General features: G+C 38.6%; 2 protein-coding genes across 10 annotated transcripts in view; one reads left to right on the top strand and one right to left on the bottom strand.

Moving 5' to 3' along the window:
* Ofd1 (OFD1 centriole and centriolar satellite protein) overlaps positions 1–20,587 on the top strand; it is a 41,647-nt gene extending 21,060 nt beyond the window's left edge. For 2 of the 4 annotated variants that reach the window (XM_058572573.1, XM_058572572.1), the window contains 14 exons: positions 1,353–1,472; positions 3,392–3,465; positions 4,231–4,322; positions 5,246–5,435; positions 6,541–6,671; positions 7,428–7,539; positions 9,263–9,916; positions 10,517–10,643; positions 11,581–11,681; positions 13,414–13,533; positions 17,736–17,893; positions 18,874–19,029; positions 19,432–19,499; positions 20,443–20,587. In XM_058572573.1, the coding sequence (XP_058428556.1) occupies positions 1,353–1,472; positions 3,392–3,465; positions 4,231–4,322; positions 5,246–5,435; positions 6,541–6,671; positions 7,428–7,539; positions 9,263–9,916; positions 10,517–10,643; positions 11,581–11,681; positions 13,414–13,533; positions 17,736–17,893; positions 18,874–19,029; positions 19,432–19,499; positions 20,443–20,572 (2,233 nt within the window). In that variant the 3' untranslated portion in view covers positions 20,573–20,587. Of the gene's footprint in view, positions 1–1,352; positions 1,473–3,391; positions 3,466–4,230; positions 4,323–5,245; positions 5,436–6,540; positions 6,672–7,427; positions 7,540–9,262; positions 9,917–10,516; positions 10,644–11,580; positions 11,682–13,413; positions 13,534–16,939; positions 17,150–17,735; positions 17,894–18,873; positions 19,030–19,431; positions 19,500–19,877; positions 20,036–20,442 lie in introns of those variants that run through there. The other 2 variants (XM_046424351.1, XR_006847149.1) reach the window with 2 other exon arrangements.
* A 1,281-nt stretch (positions 20,588–21,868) lies between these two features.
* Gpm6b (glycoprotein M6B) overlaps positions 21,869–26,297 on the bottom strand; it is a 165,101-nt gene continuing 160,672 nt past the window's right edge. For 4 of the 6 annotated variants that reach the window (XM_058572576.1, XM_046424356.2, XM_046424352.2 and 1 more), the window contains one exon: positions 21,869–23,827. In XM_058572576.1, the coding sequence (XP_058428559.1) occupies positions 23,678–23,827 (150 nt within the window). In that variant the 3' untranslated portion in view covers positions 21,869–23,677. Of the gene's footprint in view, positions 23,828–24,230; positions 25,354–26,297 lie in introns of those variants that run through there. The other 2 variants (XM_046424353.2, XM_046424355.2) reach the window with 1 other exon arrangement.

The following is a 26,297-nucleotide window of genomic DNA, read 5'->3' as shown; positions in this document are numbered from 1 at the left end:
AAGGTTGTGGCTCAGTGGTATTGCACTCATCAGGCATGTGTGAGGCACTGGGTTCGATCCTCAGCACCACATATAAATAAATAAATAAAATAAAGGTATTGTGTCCATCTACAATTAAAAAAATTTTAAAAAACACTTTTTAATAAAAATAAATGATAAATACAAATATACCTTTATTATCTCTGGGCTAATGGATTAGATCCCACAGTTAGAGACAATATTATAGAAGAGACAAGCACTAAACTTGTGTTTGTGGTTTTTAGAAACATACTATAGAAGAGACAAGCCCATGAGCACAGTAACAAGTTTTTTAACTTTGTAACTAATAATATCATTATTCTATCCAGCTAAGTTGATTACAGCTGTTTATCAGTTATAACCAGTTTTTAATTTTTTAAATTTGTTTTAATTTAGTTATACATGACAATAGAATGCACTTATGCACTTTGATATATCATACATAGATGGGATTTAATTTCTCATTTTTCTGAGTGCACATGTTACAGAATCATATTGGTCATGTAGTCACATATATACATACAGTAATAATGTCTTTTCATTCTACTCTCTTTCCTATCCTATCCCCACATCCCTCCCCTCTTCTCCCATCACTTCCTTCTACCTAATCTAAGGTAACGTTATTCTTCCCTAGTGCACACCACCCCCCCCTGCCGGGGGGCCTAACTGTGAATTAGCATCTGCATATTAGAGAAAACATTTGGCCTTTGGTTTTGTGGGATTGGCTTATTTTGCTTAGCATGATATTCTCCAACTCCAACCATTGACTGGCAAATTCCATAATTTTACTCTTCTTTAAAGCTGAGTAATATTCCATTGAGCATATATAACATATTTCCTTTATCCATTCATCTATTGGGGGAACACCTAGGTTGGTTCCATAGTCTCACTATTGTGAATTGAGCTGCTTACTATAAACATTGATGTGGCTGCGTCACTATAGTATGCTGATTTTAAGTCCTTTGGGTATAAACCAAGGAGTGGTATAGCTGGGTTAAACGGTGGTTCCATTTCCCCCCCCAAAAGTGAATATATAACCCACTGTAACTGGTTTTTTAAGTGTTAATTACCTTCTTTGAGAAACTACCTTGGTCTTGACTCTTTCCCACTCCCCTAGCCAGGTGCCATTGTGCAGCTCCCTTTGCTAGTTCTGATGCACAGTAACTAGGTCAGTTTGTAAATATAGGGAGAACTTTTGGCTCTTTGCTTTTACTTTCCAGTAGTGAGCACTACAAAAGAGTTTGTTGAACTATAAATATGTCTTATTTTTTTCTTAAATTTGTTATCCTCAGATATTATAGTTTTTTTGCTTTGTATATTTTTGTTAATTTCAGGACCCAGAAACTGCAAGAAGAAAAAAATAAAAGTACTGCTGAAGCACTTAAGAGACGAGAACAGAATATAAAGAGTATTGAAGAGAGCTATGATCAAAAGCTCAAGAATGAACTTCTAAAGTAATTGGCATTTTTAAAGAAATAATGTTTGAATTAAGTTGGTGGAGATGTTGCAAATGCTGATGAAAAAGATAAAACTGACATTTTATGACTAAATTTAGTATTTTTAAAAAATGTCCTTTTTTTTTCCAATTGACTAATCCTTTCTCATGAGTACTCAAGTTAGAATAGTTTTTAAAACACACATAAGCCAGGTATGGTGGTGCATGACTGTAGTCCCAGCTACTTGGGAGGCTGAGGCAGGAGGATTGCGAGTTCAAGGCCAGCCTGAGCAATTGAGACTTATCTCAGTTTTCTTAGAAAAGGGGTGCTGGGGATATAGCTTGATGGTAGAATGCTTGCCTAGCATGTGCAAGGCCCTGGGGTTCTATCCCTGGTACCAAGGCAAAATAATATGAAATAGAAAGTTACATCCTCTGCCCTTCTTACTCATGGTTTTTCTAACAGTTGTTGAAGGCCTGTCATTTGCTTTATTCTGAAGGCACCTTCTGACTTGCTCAGCTTATATTGCTGATCAGCTACAAAATTGGAATTATAATCACTTTTAGTTACCTTTGCCTTTACCTTACTCATACTGCCACTAAAGTAGAAATTTCTGATGATTTAGAAATTATTCTACTTAGAGATTATAGAATTTGTCCATGAACATGTTTTATATTCCTTTAAGATTCTGCTATGTCAGAATTTTTAAAATGAAGCAAAAAGTGATAGAAAGAGGGAAATTATGGGCACCTGTGGTTACTTTGAGTTTTCTGTAGCCTGAATCTTGTGTACTAATAAATGCTATTTTAGTGCCAGGACATTACACCCATGCGATAACTTTGCTCAGGGGTGGTATTACAATTGGCACATAACTGTTTGGTGAGTATTTATTGAGTAAACATGTAGCAAGGAGACAATTCAACATAGCTGCTTGAGGTTTTTCTTAATCATTGGGCTCTTTTTACCACCTTGCCCATAATTTGTCATCAGTAATCTCTAATATAGTGTTTACAAAGGCTTCTTGTAGTTGTTCTTTAAATGAATTCTGTTTAAAAAATACAGCAGATTTCCATCTGTTTTTTTGTGTGTGTGTGTGGCGGGGGGGTCCTGGAGATTGAACCCAGGGCCCTGTGCATTCGAGGCAAGCACTGTACCAACTGAGCTATTTCCCCAGCCCATCTTTGAAATGATAGTTTCTCCACATATTTTGTTAGCTCATTTACTAAAATAGGAAGCACCGAAGTGTCCGAAGTTGTTGAACATGAAGAAAAGCATGTATATTGATTTTACATAGGAGACAGGGAACTGTGTGGTATCATTTTGGTATATTTTGTGACTTTGGCAAGTGTGGGAGTTTTGGAGAATGTTTCTTTGCTCTCGCATCTCTGAACCAGGAATGCAACTGGTAATGGCTGGTGAAGATAGGTAAAACTCCATGAAAATGTGCCTTTTGGTATCACTGATCTGGATGTAATGCTGTTGGGGGTCTCTCAATACTATGCTTAGAGCCTGAGGGCAGAGTGCTTCTTCTGATTGGGGTTGGGAAGATGGAGCAGGTGGATCAGAAATAACTGCCTTGTTATCACTGGCGAGTTGGTTTGTTGTGTGCTTTGCAGGTTTAATTTAGTTTACTTCTTTGCTGTCTATGCTAGTCGAGACTAATTGAAAGTGATTGATTGCAGTAATCTCCAGTTAACATCCTTCATTTTGTGCGACTGAGTTTTGGGACCCAATTTACAGAATTAAGGCAGGGTTTTTACCTGACCTTTATGTTTAGAATTCACATCCCTGGCCTTAATGCTGAGAGACTTTGAAGTTTAACATTGTCATGTGTTCAGCACCCTTAGGTGCTCTGTGCCAGAGATGATCTCTTACATTCATAGCAGTCCTCCTGGGGAGATGACAAGAAACTCATTTTTAGTCATTCTGATTCTCAGGTATCAACTTGAACTAAAGGATGAATACATCAATAGAACTAACAGACTGATTGAAGATGAAAGGAGGAATAAAGGTGACTCTTGGGGAGCAGGGAGGGGTTTTATTTTTCAGTTCTGATGTAGTCTGTTAGTTTCCTGAGTAGGGTCTGTTGTATACTCTAAAAATTTCTATAGAATTACATTTTTTGTCTTTCTAGTTTTATAAAATTTTTAAAATAATCATTGTCCTTCACTGTCTTTTTGGAAATCTTCATGTTTAACATTTTGTATATTCACAAAGATCACTATCATATCTTTAGTACTATATCTGATTTTATTTCAATATATTTTGATCTGTGATTATCAAGAAGGTGACAGCAACTTATTGCCACCTGGTAAACATTACTCTTAACCATGAGAGACTTTAGATTTTACTTATGGAAATTTTTAACTTCTCTGTCCTCTGTGACCAAGGTTTGTTTTTGTTTTTTTCTTCTAATATATTTTGACACCGTATGGTATTTTTACTTGACATTCAACCTTATGAAACCTCATTTACATTAATCCAAGACTGTGGAAGTTGAATAATTTTAGAATTTTCAGATATTTTTCATTTCAGTGTACACCCAGGAAATTGTATCAAGAAGTTGAACTTTTGATGGAAATTTCAAACAGTTTCTTCAGAGTAAATCAGAACTGGGTAAAGGGTTTATTTCTTGCCCACTAAATTTTTACTCCTACATCTGCTATTTTTATTTATGAAATAATGGTCATTAGGTCTGGCAGACTGCCTTAAATTATTAAATGTCTTTTGGATTCATTAGGAAAACATTGTTTAATTGCTGGGCGTTTTCTTTCAGAAAAAGCTATTCATTTGCAAGAGGAGCTCATAGCTTTTAATTCAAAAAAGGAAGAACTAAGTCAATCTATAAATCGTATAAAAGAACTTGAGGTAATTGTTATCCCCTTTTTTTGAAGCAGACTTTAGGCAGTACATGAAATTTTAGTTTTAGGCATACATATCTTATCTGGATAGGTTTGGCCTGATTATTCTAGGACCAAGAAGGTGATGACTGAAGTTAATTCAATATTTCTTCATTTCAAAGTCCCATAAAGAAGTGAAGAAAGAGCTTTGGGTCCTAGAGTTCTGTGCAAATCTGTTTCTCACTGTAGACTTTAGGATATTTCCCACATCATATGGTTTTTGAGGGAATTCAGTGAGCTAACTTATGCATCTAGCCCATAGCATATAACTAATACATATCTGTTCTACCTCAGCCCCTTCTATCCCATTAGCAGCAGGTAAAAATTCCTATCATTATATCATTATCTTCCAAATTAAAACAAAATGAGGCATGTTTTTCGCATGCCACTGTTACTTCTGTTCACTGGTATGCTTGCTTTTGGCAAGGTAGAACTGGAACTTTAGGTGAAGTATATTCTGTATATAAAATTTGCTTTTGTAACCATGATGATTTATTTGACAGTATTGTAGGCTTCTATATCTTAATATCAGATATATTATACCAAGGAAAGGAAAACACTTCACAGCAAGTGAGAGACTACTACTGTCTCACCTCTCATAGTAAAGATGTATTGCTACAATGTGTGTGATTGTCGCTGGGTCCTGGTTGCACTGAGAAAACAGAGTGATAACTTTCCTCAGAAGCACTGGCTTTCTAGGGTCTATAGATAGAATTTATGAACTTACCTTGTTCCAACTCTAGTATAGAAAATGACTTTTTTTACCATAGTTAGGTCTTATGGTTGGAGAGAACTCAACCTCTAAGTTGTAATGCATAGCCTAACTCAGTCTTCTGGCTTTGACTTTTGTAGTAAAATCATTCAAATGTAAATTTTCTTTTTTCATTTAAGCTTGAATTAGAGTCTGTCAAAGCCCAGTTTTTGACAATAACACAACAAAACCACTTGCTGAATGAAAAGATTAAAGAGATGAATGATTACTCAGTACTAAAAGAAGAGAAGCTAGAACTTCAGGCACAAAATAAAGTACTTAAACAACAACTGGAAGAGAATAAGAATGAAAATTTGAATCTCCTAAATCGTATGTCCTTTTTTTCTTTTTCTGATTTACCTATTTCTGTAATTGACATTAGGTCAGTGTTAAGAAACTCTGCATTGTATCTATAAAACAGGCATAACTTGGGTAGATTCGATAAGATTCTGGCATTGGAATTCCATTGCTTGCTGTTGCATAGCAGTGTCACTTTAAGAAGGAACATTTTTTGGGACTGGGGATGTGGCTCAAGCGGTAGCGCGCTCGCCTGGCATGCGTGCGGCCTGGGTTCGATCCTCAGCACCACATACAAAGATGTTGTGTCCCCCGAAAAATAAACTAAATAAATAAATATTAAACAAAAAAAAGGAGGAGGAGGAACATTTTTTTAAGCTGTGCTGCCTTTCTGGGTGGTATCACGGGTGACTGCCAATTGGGTTTTGACACTGGGGACTGCAACAAGCACTTGGAGGAAGGAAGAGGAGGTCGAGTTTGTTGATATCCCACTGCCACCCCAACTTCTGTACAGCGGCCCTAGACTACCCACTGCTCCTGTCAGCTTAGCGAGGTTCAGTGTACCTATGGGTAGCCTCTCATCAGTGCTCTGCACCTGTGCCCACTCACACTATCTAGTTCTGTGAATATCTTCCTTCCCTGGCCCTCCAGGCCCAAGGGGGGTGCTAACAATATGACCCTGTTTCTAGTCCAGTGAACCACACTATCCTTTTTGGTTACCTTGCATAAAGTGACCCACCTAAACATCTGTTTGCTTTCTGCCTGGACCCCAACTCACTGACAGTTGCTCAGGTCGAATGAGAGCTTAAAGTAGTTAGTCATCATTGGGTAGACAGCTGGAGAGCTTCTTCTAGGCCTTGTGTGCATGGCAGAGGATAGAGGCAGGCTTTCAATAATTCAAGGATTTGAAAGAATTCTTTCACTTACAATAAAACTCCAAGAGTAATAAAGTGTGGTAACATTTATTAAATTTTTTTGTTCTGAAGCTTGTGAATCAGGATTGGTCTCGGTCTACTAATGGAATTGATAGAATATTAACTGCATGAGTACAAAGAAAGGAAACAATTTAAAATCTCTTTAGCTACTTTTGTTAAGTGAAATAAAGTTGATAATGACCAGAATTTTTCTACCTTCTTAGGCATAGCTCAGCCGTCTCCTGAGCTTCTGGTTCTTCAGAAAGAATTGAAGAAAGCAGAAAGTACTATAGCACTTGAGCATAAAGAGTTTGAAACTCATAGACAAGTTCTGCAAAAACAGCTGCAAAGTGAAGTGAGTATTGTTCTTCACTCATGCCAGTGTTACACCAGTCTACTTTATAGATACCTAAACTTTGCACAAGCCACACCAGCACAGATCAGATCTTTTAACTCTCAAGCTGGTTGCAGTAGCACACATCTATAATGTCAGCTACTTAGGAGGCTGAGGCAGGAGAATTGCAAGTTCAAGGCCAGCCTGGGCATCTTAGTTCCTTTCTCAAAGTAAAATAAAAGAGCTGGGGGTGTAGCTCATTGGTAGATCACCCCAAAGTTTAATCTCCAGTACTACAAAAAGAAAAAAAAAAAAAAACCACAACAACAAAAATATTACCCTCTGAATATGATAAAGGGTTCTTTCTCATCTGAGAAAATTCTCTAGTGATTATATGACTTCATATTCATAACTGTCTTTCATAATTGAAATAAAAGCTAACTCAAACATAAAATTTTCTGAGTGCATGATAGTACCATGTTAGTGTCTTGATTCCCACCCTGAGACTCACAAATGTTCACTGTGTCTTTCTGATTTCAGCCTGCATGCCCTAAAGTAGCTGTTCTTTGAATGAAAAAGGTAGTGAAAAATTCATTTGTGTGTTGTGTTCGTTTTTTTTTTTTTTTTTTAAACAGAGACCCATTGATTACTTGGTATAAAGCTTCCCAGAATTGGCAAAAAATAAGAGGATAAGCACAATAAGAGATTTTTTTTCCTTTTGAAGCAAGCTGTGATGTGTTCTACATTGATTTCTTTTTCTTCTCTGAATCTTTTCAGATTGAACATTCTGCACAGCTAAAGGCCCAGATATTAGATTATGATGCTTCTGTAAAGAGGTTAAATATTCAAGTTGGTGATTTAAAATTGCAACTGAAACACACTCAGACAGGTTAGAGACGTTTTTAAACCATAAATATTTTTGTGCATGTAAAGCTTCTGACATTTGTGGAAATGTAATGATTGTAATTTATTAACCACATAGTATTTCTTGTATTTCGGGGGGGGGGGGGTTCATAGGAATAAGTATCATCCTACAGTGGGGGTGTGGCTTGGTGGTAGAGAACTTGCCTAGTGTATATGAGGTCCTGGGTTCCATACGCAGCACTGCCAAAAAAAAAAGTGTACATTCCTTGAAGTAAACTTTTTTATCTCAGAAATACCAGCTGATCACCAGAATGAGTGGCTTTCACAGGTGCCCCAAATAGAAAAGTTGTGGTGGTAACACAGAAGTCCCCAAATCCATCATAGGCATTCCCTTTTTTGTTACCCTGATAAGATTGATTGGCTCTTCAGTAGTTTTACATATTCCTTAACAGAAACGTATATAAATATATGGGAGAAGCAGGTTGGCTTGGCAAAAAGAACACTGCTGCTCTTTTAAAGAATTGTTTTGTTTTGGACCCCAATTTTGAAGGTAATTGTTTGATTTTGGGTACAGTGCTCTAACTTTCTTGGGCCTCAGTTCCCCCATTTGTAATGAGGATGATAATACCTACCAGGCCATAGTAAACAAAGATGAAATGAGATGGGTCCCAATTCAGCTCATGGGACATAAAAGACACTCTGAAAATAGTTCCTGCTCTTTCATTAAAATGCCTTCTCTGCGGATGCATATCTGTCCCTACTTCCTAAGAAGGATATTGAAGCTTAGATACTTTATTTTCCAGTTGCTTTCAAACTCAAAGTGTGTATGTGTTACCAGTTCAGCTGGTTTCTCATGGTCCCTTTGGTCTGAGCCTTCCTTGCTTCCCACTTGCAATCTTTCCCTATCAGTCCCTAGTACTTTCTACCTTCACTAATTTTATTTCCATCTCTCTACTTTTTCCTATTTCTCATTTTTGCTTAGCAATTCTGTTTGCCGCAGTATCTAGAGCAAAACTCATAGAAGTCTTGAATAACGAAAAAAAATTCACTGAGCATAAAGCCCTTCTGCATACATGTATTGTCTATTGCAAGCTTCTGTCTCATAGCATCATAGGGAGGCATTGTAGGAGAGGAGCTGGTACATGCACTGGCTTTGCTTTAGGAAATCCCAGTGGTTCTAAAACTTGCTAACTGTGTGATCCAGCCTCCAACCCCCATCTGTAAATGGGAGCAGTGAGAATTCCTTGGCCATGAATGAAATTCTTTTCCCTTATCTGAAACTCGACCATATGCTGTGAAGTTTGCTACAGCCCTGGAAATTCTGGACCCACATCCTATTGTGAAGCACATTAATTACTTTGAAGTCAAATCTATGAATATTTATGCTGGTTGGGATTAATAAAGATTATGAATGAGTTTACATTGGTACGGGTCAAGCTTTTCAACCAAATGAATTCAAATCTAGTTGTACTTTGCCACCAAATAAATTGTAAATAGATTTTTTAATTCTCAGAGCTTTTTGGCTTTCAAAATCATGCATAAAGGATTGTGAAATTCTATCTTATATTATAAAGGAACACACATGAATCTGTGACTGGTACATATAAGCTCTCAACAAATGTTAACAGTTCTTACCGTGGCCTCAGAAGTTGTTTAATGTGAAGTTTGCCCTTTATTCTCAAGTATATTTTAATTTTGCTTACTGCCTTTTGTCCTCATTTCTCAAATTACCTTTTTATAATCTGCAGCCCTGGAGAATGAAGTGTACCGCAACCCAAAGCAGTCTCTGAGCCATCGGTCTGTGAGTGGGCTAATAAATGGCAAGATGGTGCCTCACAGTTGTGATACAAGCAGGGATTTCTCAAACAGCCCTCTTGGACAGGAGAAGGTTACGGCAGTTGCAGTTGTACCAAGAATCACAGGTTATCCAAATACAGGAAAAGAGGCTGGTTCCCCAGACTCTGACCTTGAGTTTGTAGCTAGTACAAAAGCCAGGGTAAAAGAGCTAGAGCAAGAGGCCGAACGCTTGGAGAAAGCTTTCAGAGATTACCATCGAAGAGTTCTTCGAAACCCGGTTAAGAGCCCACCACTAGCAAAGAGTCCACCGTCTTCGCACTTACGGGGAACCCTCAAAACTGTCACTTCTAGCTCCCTGGAAAGATGTGCTTTTACAGAGGACCGAGTTATCCCTGAGCACCCAGAAAGACGGATGTTGGCAGAGGACAGAGTTTTCTCTGGGCAGCCTCAGGTGGGCACACCTAACGAGGAAAAGAGTGCCGCCTCTGAGGCACAGACAGGCAGCACAGCTTCGCGGGCACGCAAGAGTACTTCTTCCAGACGTCTCTCCTCCACGCCCCTTCCAAAAGCAAGAAGAAGCCTCAATAATGAAATGTATTTGGAAGGTAAGCTACTATCCAAAGGGTCGCAGGATGCTTGGGAGTTGGGCAGACCTGGTCATCATGGAATGTCTTTCTTGAATATTTATACAGGCCCTAGACAGCAGGAAACAGTAGATAGCACATGTAGCAGTGAGCCTGGGGGAGCCCTTGCTGGAGCAGCTGTGATTGCTCTGAACCTACCATCTCCTGGTTAATAATAGTGGCATCCCTCCCATGTCCCAGGGTTGTTACGGGAATCAGTGTCATAAAGGATGTTGAGATAAGGCTGGGGATGTAGCATGCACAAGGCCCTGCCTGGGTGCAATCCCAATACAGCCAAAAAAAAAAAAAAAAAAGTCAAGATCTGGTGTTCACTTAGCATGTAGAGGTGTTTAGGGGGTGACAGTGGCCATTCCTTTGCTACTGGTCAGTTTTGTACATTTTAGTATTAAGTCGAGAGTTATAATTTAAGTGTTCAAATTGTTGCCTTTATGATCTGAAACATCATACTCATATATTCAGAGATGATAACCTATTTTCACTAATAGAGCTTTTTAAAATCTACGTTGGTGTCTTCTTCATGCAATTTTTAATATTCTTGCCCTGATTCCTTCTGCCTTGTAGGTGTGGGCAAATCACTTCTTGCTTCCCCCAATTCTTGTCCTGACAGAATGTCCCAGCCATCACCCGTGGAATCTGGGCATAGCCTCTCTGCCCCTTCCTCCTCCAGCCCTCCAGAACAGAAGGCCAGGTATGTACCATTGTTTGATGGGCTTCATTTGAATCATGTTACCTGCTGTCTTGGCCCTTTTTTTTTTTTTTTTTTTTTTAAGAAGATCTTAAAGATGATGTGATACTATAGAATTTGTAGTCAGATTGTAAAATCATGTGTGATCTTTGATAATCATCTGAATACCCGGGGGGGAATGTTATGTAATACCTTGCAAGTTCTGTGAATAAGCATGATGTATAAAGAGATGTCTGAAATTTGTCAAAACAACTAACTATTTTTAAAGTTGGAACAATTTCATACATCATTAAAAAGCCATTTTTAAAAAATGACATTTAAATGTAAACAGATAAGGTTCTGATTTATGTATCATTAAAACAAATTACGAAGTGATAGTGGGTTCTAGAATATGATTATTGAAGCAGGAGGAAGTGGATGGTTTTGGAAATTAGGCCAGTGGGGGCAGGACTCCCATCCGTGCCTGGTCCCCACAGTAGGAAATTTGACTCCTTAGTTTTGGGTTTGAGCCTGGGCACCTGATGTTTATGTAGTTCTCCTGTATAAAGTTGAAAACTTACATGTACCTATCATGGACCTAGGGCATTTAATTTTTTAAAATATTGTACTGTCTTGTAATAAAGGCAAAAGGAAAGACCAGACCCACACATACCCTGAGTTAGTACAATTTGACACACACAGGCTCATGGAATTGTATCTTCAGTTGGTTTGAGTTGGTGCTGTATGAAAGGTTGTCTCTTGTGGTTATTAGAAAACTAAGAGAACAATACCTTATGCCTGGTGAGTACTCAGTGCACCAGGGCTATATTTTAATAAGCCATAGAAAAATGAATTTTTCAAATTATTTTTTTGAGTCACAGACAGCTTTTTGTCATCCTCTGCTGTTAGGTTTTAACATTACTAAGAATTCACATTCATGAATTTTATTCTTCCAATCCAGTCTTCATCAGAAACAGACTGAAATTCAAGAAAAAAGTGAATTTTCGAATCTGGACAAGCTAGCTTTTAAGGATAATGAGGAATTTGAATCATCTTTTGAATGTAAGTTCAAATATAAGTACCGGTTTTTATAAGTTAAAATTGTAGAAAGTTTAGTTTTACTGAAACAACCATTATTATAAGCAAAGTAATTACAAACTAGGACATTTTTATTTTGTGATAAGACCAAAAACATGGATATATTTCCTCATTTTTCTGTCATGAAGATTTTCAGGGGTTCAGCTGAGTTCTCTTTTTAAAAATTTCAGGATGACTCATCATTTTGAGGTTACAGGCTTAAGCCCATAAATGAATACTTAATTTACCCACTTTGGGATTATCTCAGATTTAAAATAAGTAGGTTTTTAAAAAATTTTTATGGAATATAAAGATGTTGACTGTTTAGATTAAGAAAATCCCATCCTTAGTAAAAGAATGGAGGTAAAAGAATATTAAAATAAGAGTCCAGGAACAGATGTCCTGGCTACAGCCTTTTCTTGGACTGTCTCACCACATAGTCCACTTTATAAGTATAAAATAGGATGCAGGGTCCATCTTTTCTGAGGCTTTCTCCAGCTTGAGAAATCTACTTGTATACAATCTATCATTTAACCTTATCAAACTTATCATCAAATCTGAAAATATCATATTTTGAACCATTCAATGAGATGCTTAGTAAATTTTGTGAAGTTCTTTTAACTGGCCAGTTGAATCTTCAATATTTAAATTGAATGGAAATGGTTTATCATCAATCAAGTGAACTCTTAAAACGGATTGATTGGGGCTGGGGATGTGGCTCAAGCGGTAGCGCGCTCGCCTGGCATGCGTGCGGCCCGGGTTCGATTCTCAGCACCACATACAAACAAAGATGTTGTGTCCACCAAAAACTAAAAAATAAATATTAAAAAAAAAAAAAAAAACGGATTGACTTTCCTGCTAGGTAATGAATCCAATTTTGTAAACAAATTTAATTCTTTTTTTTTTTAACATTTATTTTTTAGGGGTTGGGGTTGTGGCTCAGCAAGAGAGTGCTTGCCTAGTACATGCGAGGCACTGGGTTCAATCCTCAGCACCACATAAAATAAGTAAAATAAAGGTATTGTGTCCAACTACAGCTAAAAAACTTTTTAAAAAAAATATTTTTAGTTGTAGGTTGACACAATACACTTATTTAATTAATTAATTTATTTTTTATGTGGTACTGAGGATCGAACCTAGCACCTCAAGCATGCTAGGCAAGCGCTCCACCGCTGAGCCACAACCCCAGCCCCAACAAATTTAATTCTTTAAAGTATAAGAACCCTTTGGGCCCAATCACTAACACTGCAAAATAAAAACAAAAACTGCCTCAAAAAGTAAATATGTTGGCAAGTGACTGAGAATTTGTTAGAATCCTGGCCAGCCACAGTGGTGTGTGCCTGTAAATCCCAGCAATTGAGGAGGCTGAGGCAGGAGGATCGCAAGTTCAAAGCCAACCTCAGCAACTTACCAAGACCCTGCCTCAAAATAAAAAAGGGCTGGGGATGTGGCTCATGGTTAAGCACTTCTAGGTTCAATCCCTAGTACCAAAAAAGAAAAAAAAAAAAAACATGTGGGAGGCTGAGGCAGGAAGATTGCAAGTTAAAAAAAAAAAAAATTATTAGAATCCTGTAGGCAGGGCTCCCCTAGTCACTTTAGCTATAGTTCATGTGTTCCATGGTTTAATCCCCCTGCCCCCTGCCCTCTGCCCTCTGCCCTGCCCTCCCTTCTCCTATTACTTAAGGACTCATGACACAATTGCTTGTACCTCCCATAGATGCAGGGAACAGGTCAAGACAGTTTGAAGCAGATGGGTTACACCCTGCTGGTGATATGCCTCATGTGGATGCTGCTGCAGCTACTCTGCCTACAAGACCTGTCCCACATCATAACTCAAGTAGGTTTTTCTTGTTTTAAACTAGCAGTTAGCACAGCCATATATTGAATGCCAGCCTCTGTGCTATATAAATTATTTCCTATATCATTGAAGGATTTTATAAGCATAACTTACTCAGTCTTAAAGTTGGAGTGTTATCATTGTTGATGGCGTTTTTTTTGTTGTTTGTTTGTTTGTTTTTGGTGGGGTACTGGGGATTGAACTCAGGGGTACTCGACCACTGAGTCACATCCCCAGCCCTATTTTGTATTTTATTTAGAGATGGGGTCACACTGAGTTTCTTAGTGCCTCGCAGTTACTGAGGCTGGCTTTGAACTCGCGATTCTCCTGTCTCAGCCTCCCAAGCCTCTGAGATTAAAGGTGTGCACCACTGCGCCCAGCTCAGGAGAGTTGCCTTTTTTTTTTTTTAGTCGTAGATGGACATAATATCTTTATTTTATTTGTTTATGTGGTGCCAGGGATTGAACTTAGTGCCTCATGCATGCTAGGCAAGCGCTCTACCACTGAGCCACAACTCTAGCCCTGGCTCAGGAGAGTTGCTTTTTAAAAATGTATTTTTTTACCTGTTCTGAGTCTGACAGAACAGTTACACTTTTCCATCATACACTTCTGCAAAAATCATTCCGTAGGAGCCTTAGCATCTTGGGAAACAATGTTGAACAACTGAAACAATGGTCAACTCACGTTCTCTATCTTTATGTGATTGTAACATTTTAATATTATTATTTTTCTATCTGGTTGCTTCCATTATGTCTTAAGAGATTAGAACCTAAAAACTATATTTCAGTCTTGGGGAAAGCTGATAACACTAAGGTGATTGTGTTGTGGGGCAGGTCGCTCAGAAAACACACCAAGTCCCAGTTTTGTCCAAATTGAAGACTCTTTATTTAGCCAGCTGGCTGGCAAGTATTTCCCACAGGACCCATAAATGTCTCTGCAAGGAACAGGCCCAAGCCTGAGCATTTTAGGATATTTAATGGCAAAAACTGCATCTGGGTTGACATAGCTGCAAGCAAGCAGGTACAGAAGCTGATTTGGGCAGTTAGCAAGACAATGCATTGTGTATGTACATTGGTATTTCCCACAGGACTTTCCAGGTTAGCATAGCAGCAAGCAAGCAGAAGGGAAGTGGGTCAAAATGACCCTAGTTCAGTACAAGTTAGAGAATGGTTACTAATGTGTAGATAATCAATCTCTGACAAGGTACATTGCCCAAGAGAAATGGAAACCAAAGAGAACAATTTTACATTGCATAAGAATTGCTATTTTGTGTTGCCAAGTATGATATGCTAGGTAACTATTAATGGGTTCAGAGGCGGGGCTTTCCCATGGGAGAAGCATTTCTTACATAATATGGAGTCTCAGGATAAAATGGAGTCTGTTTGGTCACTGCCCATATAGCCTGGCCCATAACAATTGGTGCTGGAGGAAAACTGTCTGCCCATGTCTCTCCAGCTTACCCACCTGCCTCTCTGGTGGAGGGATCAGGGAACAGTACAGCCTGGGCCTTTTCTCCTTAGTCCAAAATGCTTAAGCCTCATACCTGAAAAGAAGTGTCTCAAGTAAAGCTACCTTTTAGTCTTCCCAAACATATTCAAAGCCTCTGGTTAGCAGTTTCTCAATTTAAATCACAGTGCATATGAGGAAGTACTGAAAGAAGCAAGACTTCAAGAGGGTTGATTTTGCTGGCTCCTGAGTAAATCTGCTTTGAAAGGCATTCACTCAACCAGAATTGATCCAGAGCAATCTCTCTGTGGCACTACTCTAGAGACTAGGCATATAGCAGTGAACCAAACAGAGCCCCTTCCTTCATGGAGTTTCTAGGGGTTGGGGGACCCAGGCAGTCTGCAAGCCAATACTGCGGCTCTGAGGAGGAATTGTACCAACTGATGAGGGGCAGTGTCCATATACACAGGCCTGAGTGAGGGAGGAAATCAAAATAAAAGGAAATCAGTGAGCACTAAGTGTTCTGCCTTGAGACACAGTGGTGATCATAATAGTTTTTGAAATAATTAGTAAGCAGCATGGTTGTTTGGGTTATTCCCCCCTCCCCCATGGACACAACATCTTTATTTTATTTTATGTGGTGCTGAGGATTGAACCCAGTGCCCCGCACATGTCAGGCGAGCGCGTTACCGCTTGAGTCACATCCCCAGCCCCAGTTGTTTGGGTTATTGAGAAATACTCTTATATTCATCATTTTGCCTCTTTAGTTCAAGCAGAGGGAAATGAAGAACCTGAAACTTTGTGACTTTGAGGTGCCCAGTGGACATGCTTCTTGTCCTGGCTTTTGCATCCACCCTGCAGCTACAAAATACACCCCAGAACAGAGAGCAGCCCTTTTTCTTCTTTGTTAATTGGCCCCAGACAACATTCCTATTTTGAGATCACAACTGTGTATAGGAAAGTGGTAGCATTTAGAAGTGACCTTTCTTTCACCAGCAAGGAGGACACTGTAGTTCTATCTGTGGAAATGATTAATGGCCTGCTCTCATATTTTAATTTCATGGCAAGGATTGAGAGATGCCCATGTTGCCTTTCTGCCAGTAGTAAAACTAACTCAGTTCCTGCTGACAACTTCAGGACAAGGCACAGCAAAAAGCTTTGAAGTCCTCTAGTGAACCTGTGGGTTTTTCTGCTTGTTGGCGTTGCTTGGGTAAAAATATGTAGGTTGTGGGCCAGAGTTAGAAGAGAAAGACCAGCATGGTCATCTGTGGGATTGAGATTTAATTAAAGCTTCGACATGTAGGGACTTATGCCAGGAGCTGGAGAGAGGGGCCAGACTAGTAATTAAAACATGGGCCTTGCCGGGAAGGAACTTAGTGGGAGGAGAGAAAAGTACTCGTGATTTTTGACAAAGCTATACAAGAAAGGTGCTGAACTGCTTACTTGTCCTCCTCAGAGGAGGTGGCATTTAAGTTGGTTCTCAAACAGCATTGTGGTTTTGTGGGAGAGGCAGGGGTTGGGGGAAGGGTGTGCCTCAGGTTAAGGAAACCGTGGGGTGGGGGCAAAGGCACAGAGAGCGGAGAACACGGCTGCAGTTCGGGTCCAGTGAGTGTGTCCATACATATACTGTTCTCATGCTCAAAGGCAGTAGTAGATGGGAAGTAGGCCTGAGAAGAAGAAGGCAGGTTTTTCTTGCCCCTAGACTGTCGCGGGTTTGGACTTTGCCAGAGTAGAGACATTACAGGCAAATCCAGGGCTTCCCTGCAGGAAATGCCTAGTGCTGAAACTCACAGCAGGTTGAGTGTTGATTGCATTATTCAGTATTCCCTGGAAGTGGTGAGAAGGAAGGACCCTCTCTATAGCACCAGGATGAGGAATTTGAATCTGCCAGCCCTGGTGGCCCAATGGACAGACAGTAAGAAGAGCATGTCTGCTTGTTTGTTTGTTTTTTACAACACAGGGTCTTGATGTGTTGCCCAATCTGACTTCAAAGTCATGGGCTCCTACAGTCTTCCTGTCTCTTGGCCACCCAAGTAGCTGGGACTACAAGCATATGCCACTGTTCCTGGCCTAGAAAGGGCATGATTAAAGGGCTACCAGTACTTCAGGATGAAGCCCATGCTGTAGGATTTCCACATGCTTTGTCAGGGAATCCACTGGAAACATGCATGTGAGTCTGGGGAGAGTGTGGGGCTAGAGAAAGACAAGGGAATTATCAGTGCTGACGTGATCACTAAAACACCAGGAAGGGCCACCATCAGTGTAGAACAAGCAAGGACTGAACAGTGTAACATGGCTAGAGCAGCCAGGGGAGAGTGGGGGGTTTGTTGTGTCCTCTTTGGGGTATCAGAGACCTGAATATGTTTATGGGAAGAAGAAAGAGTTAGGAAACTGCTGCATAAATAAATAGGGGCTAGTGGTTCAGTCTGGGTCCTGAAGATAGGGGTGGAATCCAAATCAAATGCAGAGGCAGAAATGCAGGATTTCAGGAGAAAGGCTGGAGGAGGGAGATAAGTAAAGGAAGAGAAAACATGGCACTCAGGGAGGACAGTTGGAGTCCTTCATGGTGAAGTCAAGTCATACTTGTCTTGGGGAGAGTAAAAGGTGAGGTGCTAGGAATGTGCAGGGGCTTGCAAATCATGAAAGTATAACAGCAGCAGCTTGAAGCAGGTCAACAGTCCACGAGAAATCCAACAGTCCCGTAGTCGTTAGAAAATCTGATGCTGGAAGCTACTCACTATTTTATGTTCTGTTAGGTATTGATCAGAAAGAACTTGGAGAACAAAAGGAAGATGAAAAATCATGGGAGAAGCAAATGAAAGAACGAAGGCAAAAAGAAGAACGAAGGCAGAGTGAACGGCAAGAAGCTCTAGAAAGGGAACGAAGAGAACTGGAAAAACTGGATCAGGGAAGGGTAATATGTTTGGCTAAGGTCTCTGTAGTAGTTTCTCCATTGAATGCCTTCAGAAGGTTACCTGGAGCTCAGAGGTGAGCCAATGGTGTCCAGAAATCCTAAGTGGCAGGTAATGGAAGAGGCCTCCCCTCCTCTCCTTGTCATACTATCACGAGAAAGGCTGGAGAGCATACACCTTCTGAGTGTGATGATAAAGGATGGCTTTGGGGGGTGGGGGCGGGGCGGTTAATGTTTGTTTGTTTATTTATTTATTTATTTTAGTTGTAGTTGGGCACAATACCTTTATTTTATTTATTTTTATGTGGTGCTGAGGATTGAATCCAGGGCCTCGTATGTGCTAAGCGAGCACTCTACCGCTGAGCCATAACCCCAGCCCAAGGATGGCTTTTGAAAGCATTTTTTGCATACATGCTCATCTGATCTTTAAACTCATAGGGCTATGAGGTGGACTATGTTTTGCTGTGGAGCTTCCCTTTATAGATGGGGTTTAAAGAAGAGGCTTCCTAAGTCAGCTAGCTAGGACTAGAAGAACCAGGGGAGACAGGTGCCAGGCCCCAACTGCTTCCAGACATACATAATTCCCATAGTTCTCTTTTTGCCTTTTGTGGCCTGATTTTAGTTCTAGGCAGATGGATTACTCTGGCCATTTAGCATGCTTGCCAAGTCTTGCTTAAATTAATCTTCCATATGAATGTTCCCTGGACTCCTGGTTAATTTGGGTCTAAAAGCACAGTACACTTTAAGCAAATTAATGCCTTCCTTCATTGGGATATGTTCATCTCCCTTTGATGGTAGCAGTTACTTTAATTTAAAGATATATATTTTATAGGTATAATTATATTTATGTATATATTTTTATATATGGTACTCTAGAATGCAGTTTTACTTTACAGGATTAGGTTTATATTACTATGGTTTTTAAACACTGAAAACTTTTAAAATATATCTATTTCCTCTTTGGGCCCCCATCTATTTTATAGAGAATGATTGAAGAATCACTGAAGATTGAAATGAAAAATGAATTAGAAATGACTGTTCAAGATGTGAGAGACAAATCTACTCATGGAGAAAATCCTTTAGAGAAATATATGAAAATCATCCAGCAGGGGAAAGACCAAGAGTTATCTGCAGATAAGGTGCCTATGCTTTGGAGGGGAATCTAGGTGACAGAGGGGTTGGGGGATGGCACCAAGGGCTTCTGTGATTTAACTCCTAGGGACAGGAATCTGTTTTCTTTACTGAAGACAAAAATTAAAAGTACAGAAAATCCACACTTCAAATGGGCCCTCAACCCTTCAATATATTATGCTCTTTTGGCAAAATTTCATAATTTGTGTTTAGGTAGAACATTGAAGAGATTTTGCTTTAAGATTGAATTATAGGTATTGAAAGTGTATACCAGTTTATTTTGATGTGCTGCTAAATTTCCTGTTTAAAAGTCAACTCTTTTGAGACTCAACATTGCAAAAATACTTCAGAGAAATCAAAATGTTTAATAAAATTAATTCATATCTAATTTCAAAATTCTTTTGTGTCAGAGCTCAAAAAAGATAACCAGAGAATGCTCAGTAGTGGACACGCTGCTATCCAGTGACAAGGATGAAAGGTATGGTTTTCCTAAACATTGCTCTTTAGCAAACCATTAGTGCTCATTTTGTCAGCCCAACAGAAATGGTCAGATACTTGAACTTGCCTTTAAAAAGTTGAACTGGGCACTGTAGCCAGGGGAGGCTGAGGCAGAAGGGTTGAAGCCAGCCTCAGCAACTTGGTAAGACCTTGTCTCAAAATAAAAAGGGCTGAGATGTTGCTCAGTGGTTATGTGCCCCTGGGTTAAAAAATAAGATTGTGAATTTTTTTTTTTTTTTTAAACTTGTGATGTTGATCCTGACACAAACTCTGAGAGCAAAAACCTTCCTCAAGGAAGGATGAGAACTTTAGGAAGGAATCATAAAAGTGTCTAATTTTTGTTCTTTCCCTAATTTAGTTCCACAGGCTTTTCTCATGAAGAACCAGATGACATTTGGTAATCATGTTAGCTGCCCAGACTTCTCACATACAACAGTGAAATTATGTAACCCATCATGCTTTCTAAATGTTTCTCTATAACCAGATAAAATTCTTAATAAAAATTGTATTAATCCACTGGAGTGTTTTGTTTTTTTTTTAACTAATCTAATCAAGTGAAATCTCTTCTCCAGCCATAGTTTCTCATTCATTACACTAAAATGAACTCTTTTCCCCCCCTCCCCATTTTTGTCTTGGGTTATACTTATCTTACTGTGGTTGAACTACAGGCCTACATTTTGGAAGTTCAAGTCCTCTCCAAAGTGAGGCTTCCACATATAGAACAGGAGGCTATCTTCCCCAATATGCTCAGGTTTTCCCTCTGATATAAAGTCAGACTTTTCCATTCTGGGGTCTAGAAATAACACATCTACTATGGTTTGAATGTTTGTCTCTCCAAAATTCATATGGTGGAACTTAACCCCAATGTGACGAGGCTAGAAAGAGCTAGAAGGAACTAAGTAGGCCCTTTTGCCCTTCCACAGTTTGAATACGGCATTCATCCCCATTGGAGGGGGCAGCTTGGAATCTGAGACCAGACCGCGAACATGCAAGCCCGTTGATCTTGGACTACCCAACCTCCAAAAGTGTAAGAAATGCATTTGTTCTTTATAAATTACTCAGTCTATGAGATTTTGTTACAGCAGTAATAGAAGACTGAGATAATATCTTTATTGTGGAATCTTTGGTCTATTTTTGTTGGGGGAAGGGGTACTAGGAATTGAACCCAGGGGCACTGAGCTATGTCCCCAGTCCTTTTTGAGTCAGACTCTGCTAAATTGCTGAGGCTGGCCTCAAACTTGCAATCCTCCTGCCTTAGACTTCCAAGTTGCTGGGATTGACAGGTGTATGCCACCATGCCCAGCTGGTCTTCATTTTTAATGAATATACTTGTTGGTTTTTAAATGAGTAGATTCTCCCCAGTAACTCTAACTTTTCATCTCCTAAAAGTCAAGTTTTACAAGATGTAACTAGAAAAATCTGTCCCCCCAGAGGTTTCTACGTTTGGTGGCCCGATTACTTTGAATAATTAAAGAGACTGCTTGTGATCTTATCAGACCATAATTTAGTTTATTCAGGAGACTCACGTGACTTACGTTAATTGTACAAAATGCTGTTTAAACAGAAGGTACTATGTGCGGTGACAAATAGCAGGCTAATTGGGCTCCCACTTGTTCTCCTGCTGGGTGTGAGCCAGGCGTGAATGAAGGGCAGAGTCAGCACCTCATTTAGAATGTCAGTGTGTCAATAATGACAAAGGCTGGTCCTCACTGAGAAAGGTCAGGTGTAGAATATCCAAATGCATAAGCATGCTGACAGATTAGTTTTAAAAAATTATAAAATGAAATCCTAGTAACAAATTTAGCTCTGCTGCTTCAAAGAGTAACTGTTACAACTAGATTGTTACATTTCCAAATAAATTCTTCTTTCACTCAACTTCCATACTTTGGGTTTGAAAATTAGCCAAGGGTACATGGACCCTGTTAAGGTTCCCCATTTCTACTTTGCCCAAGAGTAAGCCTTGTGTTAATCTTATCGGTAGATGGCTTTTATTTATTTTATTGAAGAAGCTAGTCAGAAAAATTCTATACTTTTCATTCATAGAACTCTATAAAGTGCTAGTGGCATTTTATGCAAAATATAGCCCAGTGGATTCCAATGTTTTCTTAAAATGCTCTCGCTGAAGAGTTTTGTCAGAAATAAAACAGCACTCTTAGATTAGATTTCTATGCAAATGTGAAATCTTGATAATGCATATTTAAAAATGACACCATACTGAGGACAGAGAAAGATAGGATTTATGTATGGTAAAAAGGCAAGCAAATGAAGCCATAATTTTATTTCATTACTCTTAGTACATCCACAACTATTTCCACCTAAATAGATCTTTAAAATAAGCATACACAAGTATTGACTATTATCTACAAATATTTATTGTAACACTTGAATAGAACTACAGGAAGCCCTTGGCACTGATAGAAAATATTGATTCACTGTTAGGTTACAAAAATTTATACATAGCAAAATTTAATGCTCTTTACATAAAAAATATTAGACTACTTCAACAAAACTTTCAAAAATTCCTGGTAATAGCTACCAGAATTAGAAAAGTAAAATTAGGCTTTAGACACTGCCTCTTCTAAAACACTGGACTCTAACAGCACCCTCACTGCTGGAAAAAAAATATTTAAGTCTGTCATGCAACAGGAAAACAAAACACTAAGCTACTTTGGAACTGTTCTACACAGAAGAGAGCTTCTTCCAATTTAAAAAACAAAAATCCAAATAGGCATTTTTAGGCATGAACCAAAAAAAAAAAAATCCAAATGAAATATTATACTTGATGTTCAATTTTAATAGCATCTTGATAAAGGTATGCTTCCTTTCATTTGAATACATTTCTGCACATGTATGTTTTTAAATCCAGGAAACAGCCAAATCACAAGTTAACTCTTAACATGAATATACATAGTTAACCCTATAGTATGCAGCCCCTTTGAAAAGCACTGATGCACCCAATAGCTATATGGATCATTTCAAAAAGAACAACACAAAGTTTACCATCACTAAAACCCAGTACCTATAGTCACTTAATGTTCTGGAACACAATGACTTAGAAGGCAAATTTCTTTTGAAATGGCTTAAACTCAAGCAGTTTTCTTGCCGAACATTAAACATTATTCCAGGAAACCAAGATAAGAATTGAAATGAAATAAATACCAACCCTAACTTAAATTATGTATTCAAGTCTATAAAAGTAGGAGGTTAGAGGTCTGTGGTCAATTTGCAGTTAGGTTTTAGATAGTTGCTATGAAACTGTAAACTCACCATTCAGACCACTTACAAATGGTTTAGAATGGTGGTCATTTTAATAAGGTAACACTTCTTAAAAATATTTATGGAACAAAATTCTGTGAAGGAGTTTGGGGCCTCTGGTTATATAAATTCTTAGAAATTTCAGGTAAATACTCATTAAGGCAGAGCTGATGCTTATTTCCCAAGAAGAATGAAAACTGTCATTATCATTGTGTAAATGAAATCTATTATAAAACTGATTCTGGAAAGCTTGTCACCAAGTCAGAATTCAGCTTCTTCTGTGTTAGGTTCAGCACAATTGTTGTAAGCTCTCGTTTTGTAGTATTTTTGAAAAATAGGTTTCTCATTAGCTGAGGAAATCAATGGGTCCTGGAATTGAGGGGTGCTAATTTGTTTTTTAAAGTCAGTCATAGGAATCACATTATCTTTGAGCCCAAGTTAAATAAATGTCAGCTGTCAGAACTGGAACTTTACACCAATTCCATTTTATTTCCTATGTAGATTTTATTTTTTGAGGGCAGATAGCATATGTGAATTTATGGTCACATCCCTTGATGCTGGCATGTCATAGGTCCCTATCAAGGAGTATGATGTATTCCCATTGCCTGTCTTGATAGAACTGCTCTAGCAATAAGTACATACATGCCACAAATTTTCAAAGGATGAACAGTTTGTCAAAAGTGTTGCCTTTTAAAATGGCTGACATGAAACCTCCAATATTTGTCCTAAAGAAAGATTTACCCACTGGAAGGTTTTCCTAGAGATACATCCCAGTAGCTTGAGACAGACAGTGAAATGTTGGTACATCTACATTAGTTTGGTGGGATACACATCTGTACTGCAGAGCAGCTGATGATTTGTCAGAGCTGTAAAATCGTCGGCAGAAACACTCTGGCAAACATTTTATGTGTAAGAATTGAGTTGTTCTTTTGACCGAGACTGGATATCTTGCAGTTCCTGTTCTTCCTTTGCTTTGATATCCTGGTAAGCCTGCATTTTGCTCGCATCCTTTAAGTAAGCCCAGTTAGAAGACAGTATCATGAGGAAGTGGATCTGGAAAAGAAGGGTGAGCATGATGGCTAGTGAGCACGTGAGAAGGCAAAGCAAGCTGCTAGTCAGATTAGATGGACTCAACTGTAAAGGGGCAAGGGTTATTCGGTATTAATACTCATTCTGCTAGCAGAGCTGTCAGACACAGAGCATGCTCTACTAGTTGGCTTCATATTAAAAGGCTGAAGAAAAGTTAGTACACAAATATAGTGAACTTGGGGGGAAAATGGCCGAAGTTATTGTTAAGAAAAAGCAAAAATGAAACATAAGAGTGCTTTTTACCATTTTGAGGATAACTGTAAAGACTAATGCAGAAGTTCAGAAACCCGTTGTGTTTATTTTAATTAAGTATAATGCAAAGATCTTTTCCACCTGTGGATAAAAAAAATCAATTCCCCCAAAGACCTAAAAGTGTGAACAATGTTTATTTTGAGTAATTAAACTACATATTTAACATGGAAAAATTAAATGTCAAAACCAAAATTAAGAACTATATAAGCAAAGCATGCAGTTTCTTAATTAACAAATTTTTAGTAGTGAAACTATTTTTCATTTTATAACTGCCATTATTTCATTTCACAAAATGTAAAAATCCTCATTATCCTTCTTTACAATTGATGTGGCACATACTTCTTTCCCATTTTCCCCATATTTCCTGCAAAATAAATCTATTTCAATTTCCTTGTATTTCTTACTTCCTTCACAACATATTTGAGACCTTCAGATTCAGGCCCAATTTCTCTTCCCATTAAAATCTTACATGCCATTTGACAACTAGCTATGAAGAAACAGTTACTACTCACCAAAAGACAACCATTTAAGGTTACCAATTTTGTAGGCTCTAAAGGAATGATTGTGTTATGCAAAAAAAAAATAATTCATAGATCCTTTTTCAGAGAAATCAGATGGGTGACACCCTTTTCCTTCAAATTTTCATCTGCTTTATTTGTGGGGGCATTTATTTGGTAGTGAACCATATGATCATAAAAAGTTGTTTTAAGTCAAATTTAAAATTTGCAAAATATCTTCTACAGTAACAAAACAAAATCCAGATTAAAACATTTCTTTTCATCTTCAGCACTTGTTCGCATTTTCATCACTGAAAGTGGTTATCAAGCAAGCATAAGTAACGGAAAATGCAGGTATGTCAAAGCATTAATACTTCACTTAGATACTGCTCAACGTTTTTCAAGAAAGTTTTTGAAAGGATGCTCACCAATGTCAGTAAGTAACTGAATGCTTTTCAAAATGTGGAAATAGCCACATCATTATTTTGTAATTCATGTATAGTAAGTCATATTATTCTAACATGCGAATGAGTTAACTGAAGCTATTTACAAATTACTGTAACAAAACTGCAGAAACAGACTCTGCTTTAGTCTGAAGTGTCAGTGATATTCACGCTACAGAGTAGAGCTCTCTAAAGCTCCTTATTGGCCTTATGCAATTTAGAACTTAGTGCAGCAATCTTCCCGACTCTTAAACTTCAAAACCGCATAGTTATATGTGGTAGCCATCATGTAGATCAGCTGGTGGAAGAGAACAAAACAGGACAGTAAGATACAGGCAGTGAGGGCCAATGTCCCAACACTTCTAAGCTTGGGCAGGGATGGATGCCATCTCATAGTCTACGGCGTTTCTTTTTGCCCCACTTCCAATCACAACAGATGGTTTCCACATCTAGCACACAAACTTTTTCTCATCACACATATACAATGTTAAGTCCTTGGCTCTACCCTCAGTAAGCTTATTAAAAAGCCTTGGATGTGTTTCAAGAATAATAAGATGAAGAGCTGGGTCAGCAGCATGAGAAAGATCAAGTTCAACATCTTATTTCCCCTCATCTTTCCAAAACTGCCTGCTCAGCAGCAATTAGTTCTCTTCCTGCCTGTTGCTCAGCCAAGAGAACAAGTCACCACCATGAATTCATAAGTTGTGCTTTTAGTAGTATATCATGGGAATGAATGACTTAATACTTAGAATAACTGGGAATGAGTCACTTCCGAGCATCTGAGATCTCCCCTTACTCTACCAATCTTTTTTTTTTTAAACTTATGTTTTAGTTGTAGGTGGACACAATACCTTTATTTTATTTAGTTATTTTTATGTGGTGCTGACGATCGAACCCAGGGCCTCGCATGTGCTAGGCAAGCACTCTATCGCTGAGCCACAACCCCAGCCCCTGTTCTGCCAATCTTAATTGGTTTTCTTCACATCACAAACCAGGTAGCATCCCAGAATTACACACATAAGGCCTATGTGTTTTATACAGTTGATTTTTATGAGCAGATTCCTAAAAATAAAATTTGCCTGCTGACTAAAATTTATTTGTGACCAAAACAATAGGCACTTGAGGCACTTCCTTAGTCAGTGGACAAATACAGAGCAGTGTAAGATTTGAGCTGAGGTTGAACAAGGTGACACTCTGCCACCTTGTTTCAGCTCAAACTGTATGCAAGTGTCCTTGTGAAGG

Source organism: Marmota monax, unplaced genomic scaffold, assembly GCF_021218885.2.
Source record: "Marmota monax isolate L192 unplaced genomic scaffold, Marmota_monax_Labrador192_F-V1.1 WCK01_AAM20220418_F8-fsc00089, whole genome shotgun sequence".
Taxonomy (NCBI): domain Eukaryota; kingdom Metazoa; phylum Chordata; class Mammalia; order Rodentia; family Sciuridae; genus Marmota; species Marmota monax.
This window is presented reverse-complemented; position numbering and strand designations above follow the sequence as displayed.